Source organism: Canis lupus, chromosome 23 (genome assembly GCF_003254725.2).
Source record: "Canis lupus dingo isolate Sandy chromosome 23, ASM325472v2, whole genome shotgun sequence".
Lineage (NCBI taxonomy): Eukaryota > Metazoa > Chordata > Mammalia > Carnivora > Canidae > Canis > Canis lupus.
Window position 1 is genome coordinate 30,503,835 of NC_064265.1, and position 17,226 is coordinate 30,521,060.

Sequence of the window (17,226 nt, forward strand, 5' to 3'; positions counted from 1 at the left end):
CTCCCCCTCCCTCCCCTCCCCACCCCCTCTCCCTTCCTCCCCGGGCCTGCGCGCGCGTGTCTTCCTCCTGCACGCGCCGCCGCTAGCCGAGCAGTCTCGCCGGAGCGTCCGGCCCGCGCCTCCCTCTTCCCCTCCGGCCGCGGGGCGGGCGGGATCCTGCACGGCGGTCGCGGCGGCGGCGGCCTCGAGCGGCGGCGGCGGCGGCTCGGGAGCGCCCGGGCGGACCGTACCACCGCCCGCCGGCACGCGGCGGGGGCCGCCCGCGCCGCCGCGCTCGCCTCGGCGACCCCGCGGGGCTGAGGCGTCGCCGCGCCCGGGAGCGTGAGCGCAGAGCCGGCCGCGACCCCGAGCTCGGAGCCCCGCGAGCCGCGCCCGCCGCCGGCCCCACCCATCCGGGCCGAGGAGGAGGCGGCGGCTGCGGCCATGGCCGAGACGGAGGAGCGGAGCCTGGACAACTTCTTCGCCAAGAGGGACAAGAAGAAGAAGAAGGAGCGGAGCAGCCGGGCGGCGAGCGCGGCGGGCGCGGCGGGCGGCGCCGGCGGGAGCAGCGGAGCGGCGGGCGCGGCGGGCGGCGGGGCGGGCGCGGGGGCCCGGCCGGGCGACGGCGGCACCGCGGGGGCGGGGGCCGCGGGCCCCGGGGCCGCCGCCAAGGCCGCGACTAAGGTGAGGGGCCGAGGAGGCCGGGATTCGGGCCCGGGCCGCGCGCCGGCGCCCATGTGCCCGCCCCCGCCGGCCGCCCGCCCGCCCGCCCGCCCGGGGACGCGTCCGGGAGGGGCCGGCGGGCGGGCGGGCGCGGAGGCGGCCATGTGACGGGGGCTTCCCACGCCGGCCCGCGGCGCGCCCTCCCCGCGGGACCCCGGCACCGTCGGGGCGAGCGGGCCTCGATCCCACGTACCCGGAGTGACGTCCGCCCCGAGTCCTGGCTCTTGCGACCTGAGCGCAGCCGTCTGGGCAGAATTTTCTCCCCATGGCGCTGGCGGCGGCCCTGCTCGGCGCGGCCTGGCCTCTGCCCGCGGACGGAATAGGTCCCCGGACAGCGTTGGGGTAGACGTTCGGCGCGGGGTTAGCCATAGCGACTTTTTGCGTTTATTCGACTTCCCCGGTTGCTTTTAAAAAAAAAAAGGAACAGCTTTCCGGAAGGGACCCGCTGGAAGTGAGGGTCTGACTGCCGGGCACGTTCGTCCTCGGGCTCCTCGGCCTGGGGAGCGAGCAAACGAGGGCTTTAGGCCAGAAAACGAGTTTTAATTAATTTTAGGCCCTTGATCCCCTTTGCCCAGCCTTGCGATGCGTGGCCTTGGTTGTATTTTAACAAAGCTTTAATCGACCAACGGGTGTGTGTGTTTTACAGGATGAAGATGAGTGGAAAGAATTTGAGCAAAAAGAGGTTGATTACAGCGGCCTCCGAGTTCAGGCGATGCAAATAAGGTACGGTCTGGTTGCAAATGTGTTTAGATAAGGGTAGGGGTTCTGTGGTTTTTTGCAGCCCTAAAGCGGCATCACAGTGCCCTCCTCATGCTTTAGATCTGCCTATCAGGGCTTGCCCCTCTGATGGCCGCAGCCCTTCTATCTGCTGACCAAATTTTAGTTGCCAGCTCCAAAATCCTGCGAGAGCTTGCCTGCTTATTTGAGACAGCTAAAATGAAATGGATTTAAGTTAATACATGTTTTTGTAATTGAAGCGTACTTAAACAGATGCACAGGTTTTATGTTCACACAAGGAGACCCGGTCTGTGTAATTTTCACAGTGAGGTCAAGAAACTGAAAATTACGGCTACGGAACAAACCTAAGCCCTTTTTAATCGCTGCCTTCATGCCCAAGAATAACCAGTATGTTAACACTGTAGATTAATTTTCCCTAAAGTTTTTCTAGGGGTGGCATCAGGTAGTCTAAGCGTGTTATTTTTAAAGTTTGAGAAAGCAAATTAAAAATTGGGTTGATTGGCCTAGGGGATTTTAAGTTACTGAGTCCAACCTGTGGTAGTTGGTTTTAGATCCGTGAAGATAATGTCATATTTTCCTGGGCTCATAAAGTAGAAAAAATGGGAATGGAATATACGGTTCTACCGTTTCAAGGTTGAACTCTTTTTATACCCAATTTAAAGACAGAAATGATCTAGCGAACTGCCTCCGGTTCAAAGTTTGCAACTTGGATACACCAGTGACCACGTGGCACACTGGAGGAAGTAATTTTCCTTAACAGAATTCTGTCTTTTGACTTCTTCAAGAGGTAATATTTATGGCCTTTAAGTGGGTTATTCAAATTCAAAAACCAGCGCTAATAGTTTTGACGTTTGTCTGCCACAGCTCCAGGCCCTAGGCTCTTTGACATTGAGCTTATCCAAAGTGAAACCTGATTGATGAGGGGAGACTTTTTAGGAAATGGGCCTTCTCCAGTCCTGAGGGTTCTTTTGTAGACGTGTTAGGTAGAAATGATTAGATTGCACTTTTATTCCCAACAACTTGAGTTTGTACGTAACAGGTTTTTGAAGAGGTATAGTTTAGAAAATATCCCTGTGTTCTCCTAGAGATTGACCTGTGAAAACCGAGAGGTGGGGACATGAAGTTCTTAACTCTGTTGGGGGTGGTGGCACTGCCTTTTGTGGTTCCTGTTTGGCTGTACAGAATGAGGCTCTTGGTCTGCCTTTTCTGACCACAGGTTCTTAACTGCAGGTTCTGAAGATCTGAGTGACAGGGAGAGTAGTGTTTGGTTGTGTTGAACTTACTGAGCAAGAGTAGCACTTTCTGAGGGGGAAGGTTTCAAGTTCACCAAATGCTAGAAATTGATTATATTGTATTATGGAGGATATTTAAACTGCCTGTTTTCCTGTCATTGATTGATTATATATCCCATATCCATATTCAAGGTTATTTTTGTCTTCCTTTGTGGGTGCTCCAAAGATGATGAAACCTTTAAATCCTACCTTTGATCTTTGCCAGGGGCATAGGTAAAATCTCAGCTAGTGGGAATGTTTAAGTTCTGCTTGACCAGATTTTATGTTGTGTGTTTTCCTTATTCTTAGCATGTAGTCATTACTCATAAGTGGTCCACCACAGGTCCTCCTCTATCCTGCTAACATTGAAACACACACCTTCAGGAAGCTACTTTTGCGGATCCTCAATCACTGTGGAGTCTGAAGTCTGTCTTGCTGCCCTCACAGATCATTCAATAAAGAGGAATTTTAACAGCCTTCAGGAAAGATTTGAGTATGAGAAGTCATCTGAGATTTAATAATAAGAACTGAAATTTTCACTTTCTATAATGAATATCCTTGTAAACTTTGTATTAAGTTCAAGAAACTTAGTTTCTTGACGGTGAAACTCCGTAGAATTGGAGTCCTCGAGGAAAGAACTCTCGTTCATAGAGTGGGAGTAGGCTACTCACATAAATGGGGTGGAGTTGATGATGTTCACAAAACATGGACTTTGGAGAAAGACAAATTTGGGTTTTAGCCTGCTGCTTATTTGTGACCTTCAGCAGGTCATTACTTTTGAATGTTGATTCTGATCTACAGTATTGAGACAACTGCTAGCATTATTGTGAGGATTTTTGAACAGTATTTGTGAAATACCCAGTAGGTAATATTAATCTTATCTTCCCTGTTCAGTAGGTAAATTAGAATAACTTAGTCTTTGGAATTTCTCTATTACTTCCCATGAGGCACCAGATTTATAATACCAAGATTGAGGACAAGTGGAGTTGCGCTACCTACTACTATCATGACTAATGTTAGACTCTGGTGAGTCAATTCACTATGGACCCGATACGAGAAAATGACATGTTCCAGTTGGCATTAGTATAACCAAAACAAAAATCCCTCTCAGGGTGTTAAACATCACTGTAGACCTTGAATTATTGTCTTCCACAGTTGATAACCTTTTAGGCAGAATCCCTAAGGAGGAGACAGAGAAGGTGAGGTATCTTCTAGAAGCTATGGTGGCTGATTATGCCTTTCATCTGTTACCTTTTTCTTCATGAGAGAGGCAGACTTGCTATCTCAGTGTGAGACAAGGAAATATGAAACTTTGGACGTTGACTTAAAATATCTGGAAATTTTCAGCCTTAAACTCTTAAAATTTTTCATCCAGTTTTCTGCTTTGAAAAATTAGAAACCTCAAAAGTTGCATGAGTTATGAAATAAGTACCCATATAATCTATGCTTAGATCTCTTGGTCATTTTTTGTCACACTTGCTTTAATCTCTAGTCAGCTATAGATACTGCATATAGCCTTAAAGTTCTTGACTCTAGACCTTACGGTAGGTTAGCATGCTGGCCCCTTATTAAAGATCAGTGTGCATTTGAAAGAGGACATTTTTCAGTAGGAAACATAAGTTATTAATGTTCTATCTCACATTTACCAACTAGCTCAAGATTTAAGGTGCCAAGAGTAGGACTATAAGGTCTTGTGTCAAATTTTGTGTCTAAATTGATAGACGTATTCAAGGTCATCGTTACATATAGACAAATTCTTTAGAGGGGTGCCATTGGGAAGGTGATAAAAGAAGGTGCCTTAACACTGGAGTTTAAATTGTTGAACAATCTAAATAGAACCTATAGCCCTCTCATCTTTAACATGGGTTTTCTGTGGGGGGCACAGGGGAGAAAGATTGCATTTAATATTTGATGTTACTAAATGTTGAACATTTGTCATGTTTCAGTATTGAACTGAGTTCTTGGAGGGGTGCCTGGCTGGCTCAGTATGTGAAGCATGAGATTCAGTCTCAGTTGAGTTCAAGCCCCATGTTGGGCTTATCTTTAAAAAAAATGAATTCTTGGAGCCCAGTGGTTTTTTTGTTTGTTTTGGGGAGTTTTGAGGAACACTCTTAAGGAATTTAGACCTTTGAACCCATTAGGTGGAGCTGGTTAAATTGTTCCTGCATGCAACCTGGATTTATTGTAGGAAATATTAGTGTGGCTGCAGTGTGCCAGACCTCAGGGTTGTGGAAATAACTCCTGCTTTACTGTAAACCCAGTAGATTATTTCAGTGACAGGCAGGATGCTTTGGAACACAGGAGACACACGCTTAGTCTCCCGTGTGTAAGGGTTGAGAAAGTCCTTGTCAGAGCGCATTGCCATTTGAGCCCCAGCATGGTTCATCAGGCCACGTCTATCTCCATTTTACTGTTATAACAGTGATTGGATATTAGGGTCAACCAGTGGAGATGCCTAGCATTCTAGCAGAGGCTCAGTTAAGTCTGGATTTTGTTTCAGCTGTTAAAATCCTAGTGTTGGGGAAGGAGGGTTAGGATGTATAAACCCTCGTGTAATGTCCTGTGAGATAAAGAGGTAAGGATGTTCCATCTTTATTAATAAACTGCTGCAGGATGTGTAATCCTGATCAACCTTGCTGGAAGTGAATTTCTCAAAATAGAGAAAATTTCTGTGTCATATGTTAGAGGGGATAAAAGAGGATAAAATGAAATAAGAGGCAACATGAGAGTATGAGCTCTGGAAACCCAGGGATTGGCTGTGCTACTTTGTAGCCCTGGGGAAGGGACTTAAATGTCTGAGTGTCAGTTTCCTCCTGTGTACAATGGGTTCTCCTGCCTCCCTGGGTGAGGTTTAACTTTGTAAAGTGGTAGGACAGGGCCTGGCCTCCTAGATACTCAGTAAATACTCCCTTTTCTAGCGTCCTTCTCCTATACCCCCAGCAGTGCCTTATAGACTTTGGCATATTTAAGACCATATTCTTTAAAATGCGATAATGTATTTACAAGTAGCAGTATAGTGTTTAGAAGTGGGAAATTTAGTTGACAAGAAGCTATATGTTCTATTTGGGTCAAATACCAAATTTCCTCCTAATTGTCTTCTGTGGAAATGATTCTTTGCAACATTTGTCTTAATGGCATTTAGAGATTTGACATTTTCTGGAGTGTGTAAGAAAAAAAGTGAGCAGATGTTTAAAATCATTTCTACCTTGCCCTTGATCTAGTCCTATGGCATTTTTTGCAAGGCTTTTTAGCATCTCTGGGCCTTTGTTCCCTCTACTGAATGAAGAATCTTGACAAGACAATTTCCATGGTTAATACTTTTGAATCTTAAGTTGTCTTGAGCCTTTTTTACAGATACACAATCCCTTTAATTCAGTGATTCTTAGTTTATAATTGAAAGGGGTTTTTATTTATTTTTTTAAAGATTTATTTATTCATGACACACACACAGGCAGAGAGACACAGGCAGAGGGAGAAGCAGGCTCCATGCAGGGAGCCCGACGTGGGATTCGATCCCGTCTCCAGGATCATACCCCGAGCTGAAGGCGGCGCTAAACTGCCGAACCACCAGGACTGCCCTGAAAGGGGTTTTTAGATTTGTGATTTATTCGTTCTTGTTTCTGAGGGTGAAGGGGCAATAAACACTAGACAATAAATGAACTTCCTTTTTACATTGGACTGTCAGTATTCTATCAGACCAAATAGGGATTTTTCTTTAATATTTTATGGTGAGTTAGAGAAACTATATATTTAAGGACATTTGAAAGGTATAACACCATTAAATGGCAAGAATGGTCTATAATTCCTTCTGCTTAGTGATACTCTGCTCTTAAAATTTTGGTTTTCAGTTGATTGCTTACTACAAGCTGATAGGTCTGGAGTTTAGATGGGTATTAATCACCAAATATTAAAGTAATTTGAAGGAAAATTATTTTAGAGTCCAGTGTGTATATTTGAACAATAGTGATTCAGCACATTTTGCTGAGTTAACTGTTTCACAATGTAAATGACCAGCTGAAAGCCAGCATATCTTGGGTAGGGAGGTATATATGAGTGTAAAAGTGCCATGAAGGTTCTTAAAATCTTTGTAGGGGTCTTACCTCCCTGTGTGGCTGGGATTGGGTTACTGGGACATTACTAACTAGTCTTATGTAACTAGATAAATAAGACTCATGTTTTTACTCATGAACCAAGCAAATTGCATGAAAGTATAATTACATTGGCATGGTTCTCAGAAGTGGGTAACTAAAAAAAAGTCTTTGGGGACAGTTCTAATGTTTGGATACCACTGTTAGACTCCGGGATAAATTAGGACCTTTATATCCTTACCTGGTCATTCATGCCACATATAAACTTTAGAAAACAGGGTCATAGTGTTTGTATCTATTTTTAAAAATCCATTTAAAAAGAACATGTTCATGTTGTGGGGTTTGGGAATTTTGAGTTTTGTCCGGTTTTATTTTTTCCTAGTATAAAGGTGGCATGTGTTTGAAAACTCAGGTGGGTAATAAAAAGTCTAATAGTGGGGCACCCGGTGGTACAGTCAGTTAAGCGTCTGACTCTTAAGATTTCAGCTCGGGTCGTAAGATGGAGCCCCATGTCAGAAGCCACACTCCGCATGGAGTCTGCTTAATTAAGATTTTCTCTCCCACTGCACACCCCCTTTACCAAAAAAAAGCATGTAAAAACATTTACCAGCACTTACTATGTGCCAGGCACTGTTCTTTGTGCTTGTGTCTATTAACTCATTTAATTTTCTTTTTTTTTTTTTTTAATTTTATTTATTTATTCATGAGAGGCACAGAGAGAGAGAGAGGCAGAGACACAGGCAGAGGGAGAAGCAGGCTCCACGTGGGGAGCCCGATGTGGGTCTCGATCCCGGGTCTCCAGGATCACGCCCTGGGCTGAAGGCGGCGCTAAACCGCTGAGCCACCCGGGCTGCCCTCATTTAATTTTCATAATGGGGCTGTTATTCCCATTTTTACATAGGAGGGAACTGAGGCATACAAGATTTGAGGGCGGTACTCAGTCTCTGGCTAGTCAGTGGTGGAGCCCAGATGATATGAACCAGAAGTCGGGCTTTAGAATTTGCTCATAACTGCTTGCTGCATGTAAAAGATAAAATCAGTGCATTCTAGCACCCAGCTACTTTTTCAAACCCTTTTTTTAAAAATCAAAATGTCCTTCTACTTAACATTAGGTGAATAGATTTCTTTGTAAGCCACTGACGTAATGGACGTGAGTATTAGTTCCATGTCAGCATAGGCCTGACAGATGGCTCATGGGATTCTGTTCTGTGTTAAAGGAAAACTGAAGGGTGGCTTGGCCACATTCTCATTCTTTCTTCCTTTTGAACTCTATAGTCTAAAGTCATGCTACAAATGCAGATTGAAGATGACTAGTTCATTCCCCTTTCCCTCCCTGATTGCTGCCAGGGGCCTCGGATTTCTGGAATCACCTGTTCGTGGGCATTGTCTTTGAAATTGTTTTATAAGTGTCTTTAAAGGAGACCGTTAGTTATTCAAGACATTTATCTTACAGCCAGCATTTTCCTTGTTCTCCTAGGAATGGAAGGAAAGCACCCTTAGATGTCCTTTGCAGAACTCAAGAGAGGCCATGATGTCCCCAGGGTCACACAGGGCAGGGCGGGAGTCATCCATACGTTGTTAAGGCCTTGATCACTGACCAGGCACCAAAGGGAGAAAAGTCTAAAAGTGAAAGGCCGAGAACCACTTTAAGCAACAGCCCAGTTTTTTCTGTAGGAGAGAAATAGTGGCAGAAAGGGGGTTAGATTTAACAGGTAGCTCCCTGATTCCTGACTCCAGCTAAGTCAAGAATAAAGAAATAAGAAATTGACATAAACACCACAGCCAGCCTAAGGGTAAGGTATCCACTGAAGAGGGTATCTTGCATATTTACACTTAGCTAAAGCCAAATACTGAGGATTTTTTTTTTATCCTCTTTTCCAAATAGGTGGCATATCTGGTGATAAGGACCAGTTCTCCATATTCCTTTGTCAAACAGTAGGGACTGGCACTAATGGTCTGTAGCACTGATGTGAACACTGAATACATGCTTGCTTGTTCTGTTGGAATGGGAATTCTGATTTCGAGAGTATTTTGTAATATGTGCTAAAGGATTAGCAAATGAAATTATACAACCTCTAAAAACCATTTGATCACTGAAAATATGCTTACCATGAGTGCCTGTTTGTCCACTGTGGTCCTGGAAAAATCCAGCAATTACACTCTAAATCCCTCAAGTCCCCCCCTTTTTTTTTTTTTTCAGATAAGCCTGGCCTCTCTTCCTCCCTTAGTTGTGTGATTTAGTCTTACTTAGCCTGGGTCCTGCTTTTACTAAGGGCTGCTGTACATAATCATAAGGATTGTCATTAGTCTGGCATGTCAAATATCTAAATGTTGAGTATGAGTATATGAGGTTGCAAAAAGGAGAGCAGAGACTGTCAGACCAAGTGGTTTTCTAAACCTTTTTTAGTAATGAAATTCCTTTCATATGAAGTCAGGTGGAAGTCCCAGTGTATGACAGATAAAATCCCCTCCTTGTGTCTGTTTCTTTTAAACAAGTGGGGCGTTTGGGGCTCTGAAGAGGTTAGGTGACTTCTCTTAGGGTCACACAGATCAGCATTGGTACAACTAAGATTTTAGACTCTTCCTGGTAGTTCTATAATTAAATTCACTTGTTTCCTTTTCCAATAGTGAAAAGGAAGAAGATGATAATGAGAAAAGAGAAGATCCCGGTGATAACTGGGAAGAAGGTGGAGGTGGCGGTGGTGGTGTAGAAAAGTCTTCAGGTCCCTGGAATAAAACAGCTCCAGTACAAGCACCTCCTGCTGCAGTAATTGGTAATCTTAATATTTTGTTTTCATAAAGATGTCCATGTATAGTTTCATGCACTTAGCAAGGCATTCAACTATATGTTTACTTGGGGTAGAATGAGTGGGGTTCCTTTCTGTTCTTGGGAGAGGTTTGTATATGTCTGTTTAAAGACTTCTACATCTAAGTAAAGGAATTTGGAAGTTAAGATGCATGCTTTTTTGGGTTGCTTAAATTTATATGTAAACTAACTTGCCAAACTTAAATACTTAATTTTTGATGATTGGCTAAGGCTATGGAGTACTGGTGTTTCCATTTACGTGTTTTTTCTCCCATTCCCCATTTTACTCTGTCTTAAAGCATGAATTCTCAGAAGGGTACATTTTATCACTCCTAAGTGTTGATAAGAAGTGGTTTTTGGTGGGGGGGGGGTGTGAAGAAATCTTTTAGTGGTTTGTTGCCCACCAGACAAAGTGTATGCACAGCGTATCTGTGGTATTAACATTTCCTGGTGTGGGGGCATGGTGTTTACAAAATTGATGTCTAGAAGGGCAGTGTTGAGAAAAGTTTAAGGAGCATTGCTTTATAATGTATTTTTTTATGCAGAATAATATAAAGAATATCAAATCACTCCAAATCCTGCCCAGAGATGACAGATAACTAGTGTGTCAGCATTCTTGCATCATTTCCAGCCCTTGGCTATGTGTATATTTTTTTTCCATTTAACTTTTTTTTTTTACTGCATCTGTCACTGATCCTGATGCCCTCAGAATTGCTAAACTCAGTGTCCCAAATCTCACTCCTCAACACGAGTTGCCCCATCAGCAGCATTTGCCATAGCTGATCACACCAACACACTGTTGGCTTCCAGGACACCACAGTCTCCTGCTACTTTGGTAGGCAGTCCTCAGTCTCCCTGGCTGGAATTTCTTCTCTCCTACCTCTTCGAACCTACCCCAGCGCTCAGCCCCTGCTGCTCTCTTCATGCCCTCACTCCCTTGGCAGTCTCTAATGCCAGCGACTCCCAAAATTCACATCAGCTCAGATCTCTCATGGTCACCAGACACATAACCTATATCTTAACTGCCTACCTGGCATCTTGATATCCCACATACCCCAAACTGAACTCTTTGTGTACAGTAGACTCTTGAACAACATGAGGGTGGGGGCCCTGAACCCCCGTCCCAAAATTTAACTACTGAGAGCCTACTGTGGCTAGAAGCCTTACCATAACATTCAATTTATACATATTTTATATATTTATGATACTGTGTTCTTAGAATAAGCTAGATAAAGAGTAGTAAAATCATTAAAAAATATGCTTACAATACTATATCAAAAAATCTGGGGGATCCCTGGGTGGCTCAGCAGTTCGGTGCCTGCCTTTGACCCGGGCTATGATCCTGGAGTCCTGGGATTGAGTCCCGCGTCGGGCTCCCTGCAGGGAGCCTGCCTCTCCCTCTGCTTGTGTCTCTGACAATCCTTATGATTATGTACAGCAGCCTTTAATAAAAGCAGGACCCAGGGAGCCTGCTTCTCCCTCTGCCTGTGTCTCTGCCTCTGTCTCTCTCTGTCTCTCATGAATAAATAAAAATCTTTTTAAAAAAAATCCGTATGTAGGCGGAGCCCTGTAGTTCAAACCCATGTCAGGGGTCAGTTATATCCATCACACACAGCTTCCCTAATCTCATTGCTATTCTTTCAGTCACTTAGGCCACAAATCTTGGGAGTCCTCTCTGAGACCTTTTTCTTGCTCCCAATCTAAATTAATTTTTTACATGGATTACTGAGGTAACCTCTTAACTGGTCTGCCTGCTTCTGTACATTTGCTGTTCACAAATACCCAGTGGTGGCCCCTCTACTCGGGCAGGAGCAGAAGTTCTCAGTGACTTGGAAGTCCTTGGATAACTGCCTTGTAATCTCTTTCTCTTTCTCACTTGGTGTCCCTTTTAATCTGCTCCTCGCTTACTCTTCTCCTTGAAGGTGCCAGGCACATGGTTGTTGCAGCCCCTTTGTGCATATATTCTCAGCCCGAGTTCCTTTATATTAAGAGTCTCTAAGCTTTTTCTGCAAAGGGCCAGATAATACGTAATTCAGGTTTTGAGGGCTGTGCAGAAGATGGCTTTTAATTAGCCAGACCTGCTGTAAGAGCACAAAAGCAACCATAAACCATACATACATCCAGTGAGTCTAGCTCTGTTCCAGTAAAACATTTATAAAATCAGGAGTCAGACCAGATTTGGCTTGTTTACCAACTCTAGGTATGTTTGTTGCCTTACTTCTTTCAGGCCTTGTTCGGTTTTCACCCTTTCTGTCCTGTGCTCCCTTTCCAGACCCCCTACTTTCATTTTTGGTATGGCCCCAACCTTTACATATATAAATATATCCTCCCTCGAGGATAACACTGTCCAATAGTACTTATTGCGGTGATGGGATGGCACTGTTCACTGTAGTAGCTGCTAGCCAGAGGTGGCTTTGGGTGCTTAAAATAAGACTAATCTAACTAAGGAAGTGAATTCTTAAGTTTACTTCATTTCAAATAGCTATGTGCAGCTAGCGGCCTGAATATATCCAGTTCATGAGGCATGTTCTTAACATTTGTACCCCTACTGTGTAGTTTAGAACAGCACCTGACATGTAGCAGGTGCTCAGTCACTAATGAATGTGTGTTATATTATAGCTTTCCCACACTTAATTAAAAGCTGTATGAGACAATAAGCCATTATAGTAGTATTCAAATGACTGCATTATATTACAGCTAATAAATGTTGATGTAGGCGTTTATTTGAAACGAAGTTTTTGATAAATGGAAAACACATAAAAAAAAATCTGTATTGAGAATGGGGAGAAAAAAATGATACATAGGGAAAAAGCTGGAAGGCTCTGTCCCGAAAAATGTTAGCCATCCTGGAAGACTCCGGGCTGTCTGGGCTGCTCAGCTGCTTAGTTTTTTTTCCCTGCGTTAACTTGTGTGTATAAAACACGATGAAGAAGCTTAAGATCCATTAATGTGGAAGACAAGGAAATAGTAAAGATTTATAATAGTTTATTTTTTATTGGTCATTTAGAATTAAATGTATACACAAGCATTTTAGTAAATAAATTCTTCACACGAGGCATGTTATTTAACCCACCACCCAGGTAAAGAAGTGATTACCACATTTACCCCAATATATAAACTGAGGGCTGGGATAGTGCCGTTCTGAAAGACGGTCCCTAATGGGTCTGTCTTCCAGATCCAGCAGATTACTCCTAGTTCCAGTAAGTTGATTTCGAAAAAGAACTCGTTTACATAAGTAATTAAAGTTGCACATGGAAAAGAAGTTAGAGAAGACTGCCCTGGAAAGCTAGAGCATTTTCACTTTGAGACATTTCCTCAGATAACTTTCCTTCTGTTGTCCAGAGATTTCTTATGTAGGTATTGGGGTTTTTTCCTCTAATTGTCAAGTTACTGGAATGTGAGACTAGCAGACTAAACTGGCAGGCATTTGAATAGTTTCTCTTAACTGTTACAAAATGTTAGTTACAGAAACCCCAGAACCGGCAATGACTAGTGGTGTGTATAGGCCTCCTGGAGCCAGGTTAACCACAACAAGGAAAACACCACAAGGACCACCAGAAATCTACAGTGATACACAGTTCCCATCCCTGCAGTCCACTGCCAAGCATGTAGAAAGCCGGAAGTAAGTACTCTTAACTCTTTCCTTTTGTCTGGGAGCCCTGTCCCTTGGCCAGTGTGGGCTGTAGGAGATGGGAAAACTCATCTGGGGTGGTAGGGAGTCTCCTTGGTAAAGCCCAGGCTGCATCTGACAGCTGAGACCAGGGTGGGGAAAGGGGTGAAGACCCTTGAGGGAGCAGTGAAGAAAGCACCAAAGAATAGACATTGTCTACAAAAGTTTCTTTATTCCTGGTTTATGTGTTCTGTAGCTATGACAAGTCTCATCTAGTTAGAATTCTTGTTAAGTACATTATTGCTGGCTTATGTTCCTCATATCATGGAAACTAGAAATGTAAGAGCAGTATTTCAGTGTATTCCCAGTTGATGTGAATAGATGAGAGATGTTGGCATTTGTAAATCTAATATTAAAATAATCTTATTTCAGCAGGTACTTAAAATGAATGCTACCTGGAATTAAATGACCACATATGGCACTTCCACATCTTTTTTAGGGACATGAATTTTATAAAGTAAATAAAATGGGAAGAAATGTAAAGGACATCAGATGGAAATACTGGTTTTGGGGAGGTGGCTTTTAAAGTAAATCCCAGCCTTCTTGCCTCTTTGAGAGCCCAGCTGGTGTGAGTTTAAGCCTCCACTTGGACTTGCTCCTCTGCTCTGTCCGACAAAATAAGGGGCAGTGATTTCCCACACTCATCTTTCTGATCCACTCCCATAAAGTAGAAGTGAGGGAAAAATCATTGACTAATGAGTAGAACTTTACTTGAATAAGAAAATTGTTGCCCTTATGCATAAGGAGATGTATTGTTTACTATTTGCTTAAAAATAAAAGTAACTCTTAGAATCACCGTGTCATTAGATAGCCTTTTGATTTTGTAGTTGTCTTCAAGTTGGGCCCAAAATAGGTTTGCAGTAAATAGTGTTCAAATAGATTTGCTACCACAGAAAATAGGACCATAAAGCTTCAATATTTGTTGAAGCCCAGGAAATGAATTGATGATGATTGCAGGTTTCCCCTTCTGTTGAAAGTTGAGCATTCCTGTGAAACCATTCCTAAGCCAGAGTGCCGTAAAGCAAAGAAGATCCTCTGCTTTCAGAAAGTTTGCATTATGCCACTTCACTTTTATAAGAACTACTTTCTTTCACTAACCATAAGAAATCTGAAGAGGATTTTCACCATTAGGAATAAAAGCTGTCGCCATACTAACAGGTCCTTTGTAAAAGCAAGTGTAGTGTAAGGCAGACTTTGGGAAAGCGAGACTCCTATACCAGTTTCCCTTCTTCCTCAGGCTACTTCAAGGGGGTGGCTTTTTCTTTTTCTTTTTCTTTTCTTTTTTTTTTTTTTTTTTAAGGAAAAATATTTACGAAACAACCCAGTGAAGAAGAAATATTTACTGATTACATTTCTTTTCCCGTAGGGATAAAGAAATGGAGAAGAGCTTTGAAGTAGTAAGACACAAAACTAGAGGTAGGGATGAGGTTTCAAAAAACCAGGCCCTTAAACTTCAGCTAGACAACCAGTATGCTGTGCTTGAAAATCAGAAAAGCAGCCACACACAGTACAATTAAGGAATGGTCTTTGCTAACCCTTCTAAGGTAACTAGACTGCAGCTAACCACCAGGAACAGCCTTTCATCATCTGATCTCTGCTGGATCCACAGCCGATGCAGAACCACTCCATATAAGTGACCGGTCCTCTGGCACTATGGAAGTAGAAGTGTCACAGCTGCTCTTTGTATATATTGGATTTAGGGGGATTCTCATTCTATAAATGCGTGAACTAGATTCAGCAGTGTTCTTTCATTATTACTCTGCAAATACAAAAACAAACTGCAGCCAGTGGTCATTTCAAAATCTTCTTATGTTCAGATACTGAGCCTTCGTAAGGGCTGACTACCTCAGGTTTGCTGCACTCGTTGCGGACTTCATGTGGATCACAACTTCTGGACACGAAGGTTACAGCTAGTAAGTGTCGGTGTGAAGCTTGAAACCAGCTCTACTGGATTCCTATCAGAAATCCTGCAGAAAGTCAGCCATCTGGGTTCTGATCTGCTGTAAAAGATGAAGATTTAAGTGACCTTAATTAACCTGTCCTGTGCCCCACCCTTAAGGAATACTCTGTAGTGGGCTGTGTTAGACTTCCTGGAACATGCCGCTCTCAAAAGAACTCATGTGTTCAGATGATCTGTGTATGGTTGTGATTTTATAATTTAAACTTTGAGTTGTATTCTGAGGTAACCACAGATTAAATTCAACTGAACTTGGGTCCACCAAGTGGGAAAGGGGGTGGGGGAGGGAGTAATCTTACTTCTTTTAGTGATTTTTTTATTTGGGTAGTGCTTTATTCTGTGTCCACATTAAGGCCTTTTTTTTTTTCTTTTTTTCCTTTGACTTGGAATAAATTCTTTGACAGAGCATATTGCTTGGTTAAATAAGTAACCTGAAATATGCATTAGAATTGTGAAGTGTCTCGTGAATTTGCCAATCCCTAGAGTGGAACCAAATAGCCTTTGATGTCAAGGGCAGTGGATGTGGGGGGCTCTACTTCAGGTGCTGCTAAGCCTCCTCTAATCAGGTCAAAACTGTACAGGAAACTGCAGTGGAAGGAGTATGGGTTCTGCTCAGGCCAAGGGATTCACTGACCTGTCCTTATCAATTCAGAGCAACATGAGCAGAACCTTAACCTAAAAGCCACTTAGGTTTTCACAGATCTTGTATGATCTTTGATAAGATTTCCAGATACACTCGTGCCCAAATTTTTCAGGTATTGGACATTCTATAGATGCAGTGATTGTGCCAGTTTAGCTCTGTTACCAACCTTCTGGTATGTCTTTATGTTCATTTGAAGAGTCAGGGGCGAAAGACAGGTGATGTAGCACTTCTGTTTATAATAATTACAGCTTAAACTATCCAGTAATTTTTAGTCCCTAAAGGGACTTCAGGAAGCTACCCAGGATTACTGAGAAGTCTTTCCATCTAATAAGATAGTCTGGTAATTGACTAGTTTTGTTATCTTTGGTTCAATAGAGAGATTTCAAAGTGGTGTGTGACCACTTTATGCAGAGTCTGGGTTTCTCTATCATAGATCCCTTTGCCAAATGCAGGAGCTGCAGACTTGCTACCGGCAAGAGTGAAGCAAGTGAGGGTGTAGAGCTATCCTGGTGTGGGGGCATCCCTTAGAGTTCAGTCTGGATGAGAGTGTCAGTGCAGGAATGGGCTCCCAGGAGGTGACCGTGTCTCCGGACAGGACCTGCCCACCACATCTGGGCCGTGATGGTGTTTGAGGTGGCGGGCAGGGTGTCTGCCTTCTGGTGTACTGGGGTGAGTAGCTGAGCCAGCCAAGAAGAGGTTGGATGATTAAGCAAGAAACAAGGGATTCTTGGTTAAACTGAAGACTTCATTTGGGAACCAAAAATCTTATCTCTTGGACCTTGAGCCACATATTTCCCCTGAAAAGTATACCTTTTTTTTTTCTCCAGCAAAATTTTGTTGGGGGTTGTGTTACTGAGGAATGAACTGAGATGAGTATGTGGAACATTTATTTAATGGCATACTATACTAGAAACCTGAAGACCTGCAGGAGATTTGAAATTCCAACTCTTGTTACAACTTTTTAAAAGATTGTGAAATTATAAAAATGCACATGAATCAAGTTTTAATATACTGTATGATGGGTGGGTGAGGCTGTCCATTGTACCATTTCTTTCTTTGAATTCTCAGGCATGGTTTGGCAGTGTAAGAACTCTGTAACATTAACAAATTCAATAAAATAAATATATGGATTTTGCGGTCTTAACAGTTTTTATTCTTTAACACCCCACCACCGTAGTTTTTATTCTTGATCTTCATCCTCTTTGAAAATGGCTAACTGGTGCCATGCCTCCACCACTGTAGGAGGACCGTACTCAGCAGGGGAACCTTCTGTTGGAGGAACGTTTCCAGAGTCCTCTGTTAAGACATACCTGGAGTGAAGGGGGCTGCAGAGCTAGATTGAGTATTTACC

General features: G+C 43.3%; 1 protein-coding gene across 9 annotated transcripts; it reads left to right on the forward strand.

The window, feature by feature from the left end:
• The first annotated feature begins 41 nt into the window (after positions 1–41).
• On the forward strand, positions 42–17,005 carry CDV3 (CDV3 homolog). 9 transcript variants are annotated; one of them, XM_035705292.2, is made up of 6 exons: positions 55–663; positions 1,349–1,425; positions 9,428–9,573; positions 13,068–13,227; positions 14,642–14,691; positions 15,093–17,005. In XM_035705292.2, exons 1-6 carry the CDS (start codon positions 424–426, stop codon positions 15,107–15,109), a joined length of 690 nt encoding a protein of 229 aa, XP_035561185.1. In that variant the 5' UTR covers positions 55–423; the 3' UTR covers positions 15,110–17,005. The 9 variants fall into 9 exon arrangements, with proteins under 9 accessions (XP_025304565.1, XP_048955784.1, XP_035561185.1 ...); XM_025448781.3 differs by lacking the exon at positions 15,093–17,005 and adding an exon at positions 14,820–15,008; XM_025448780.3 differs by having other exon boundaries at positions 42–663; positions 13,074–13,227; positions 14,642–17,005.
• Positions 17,006–17,226: the final 221 nt, after the last annotated feature.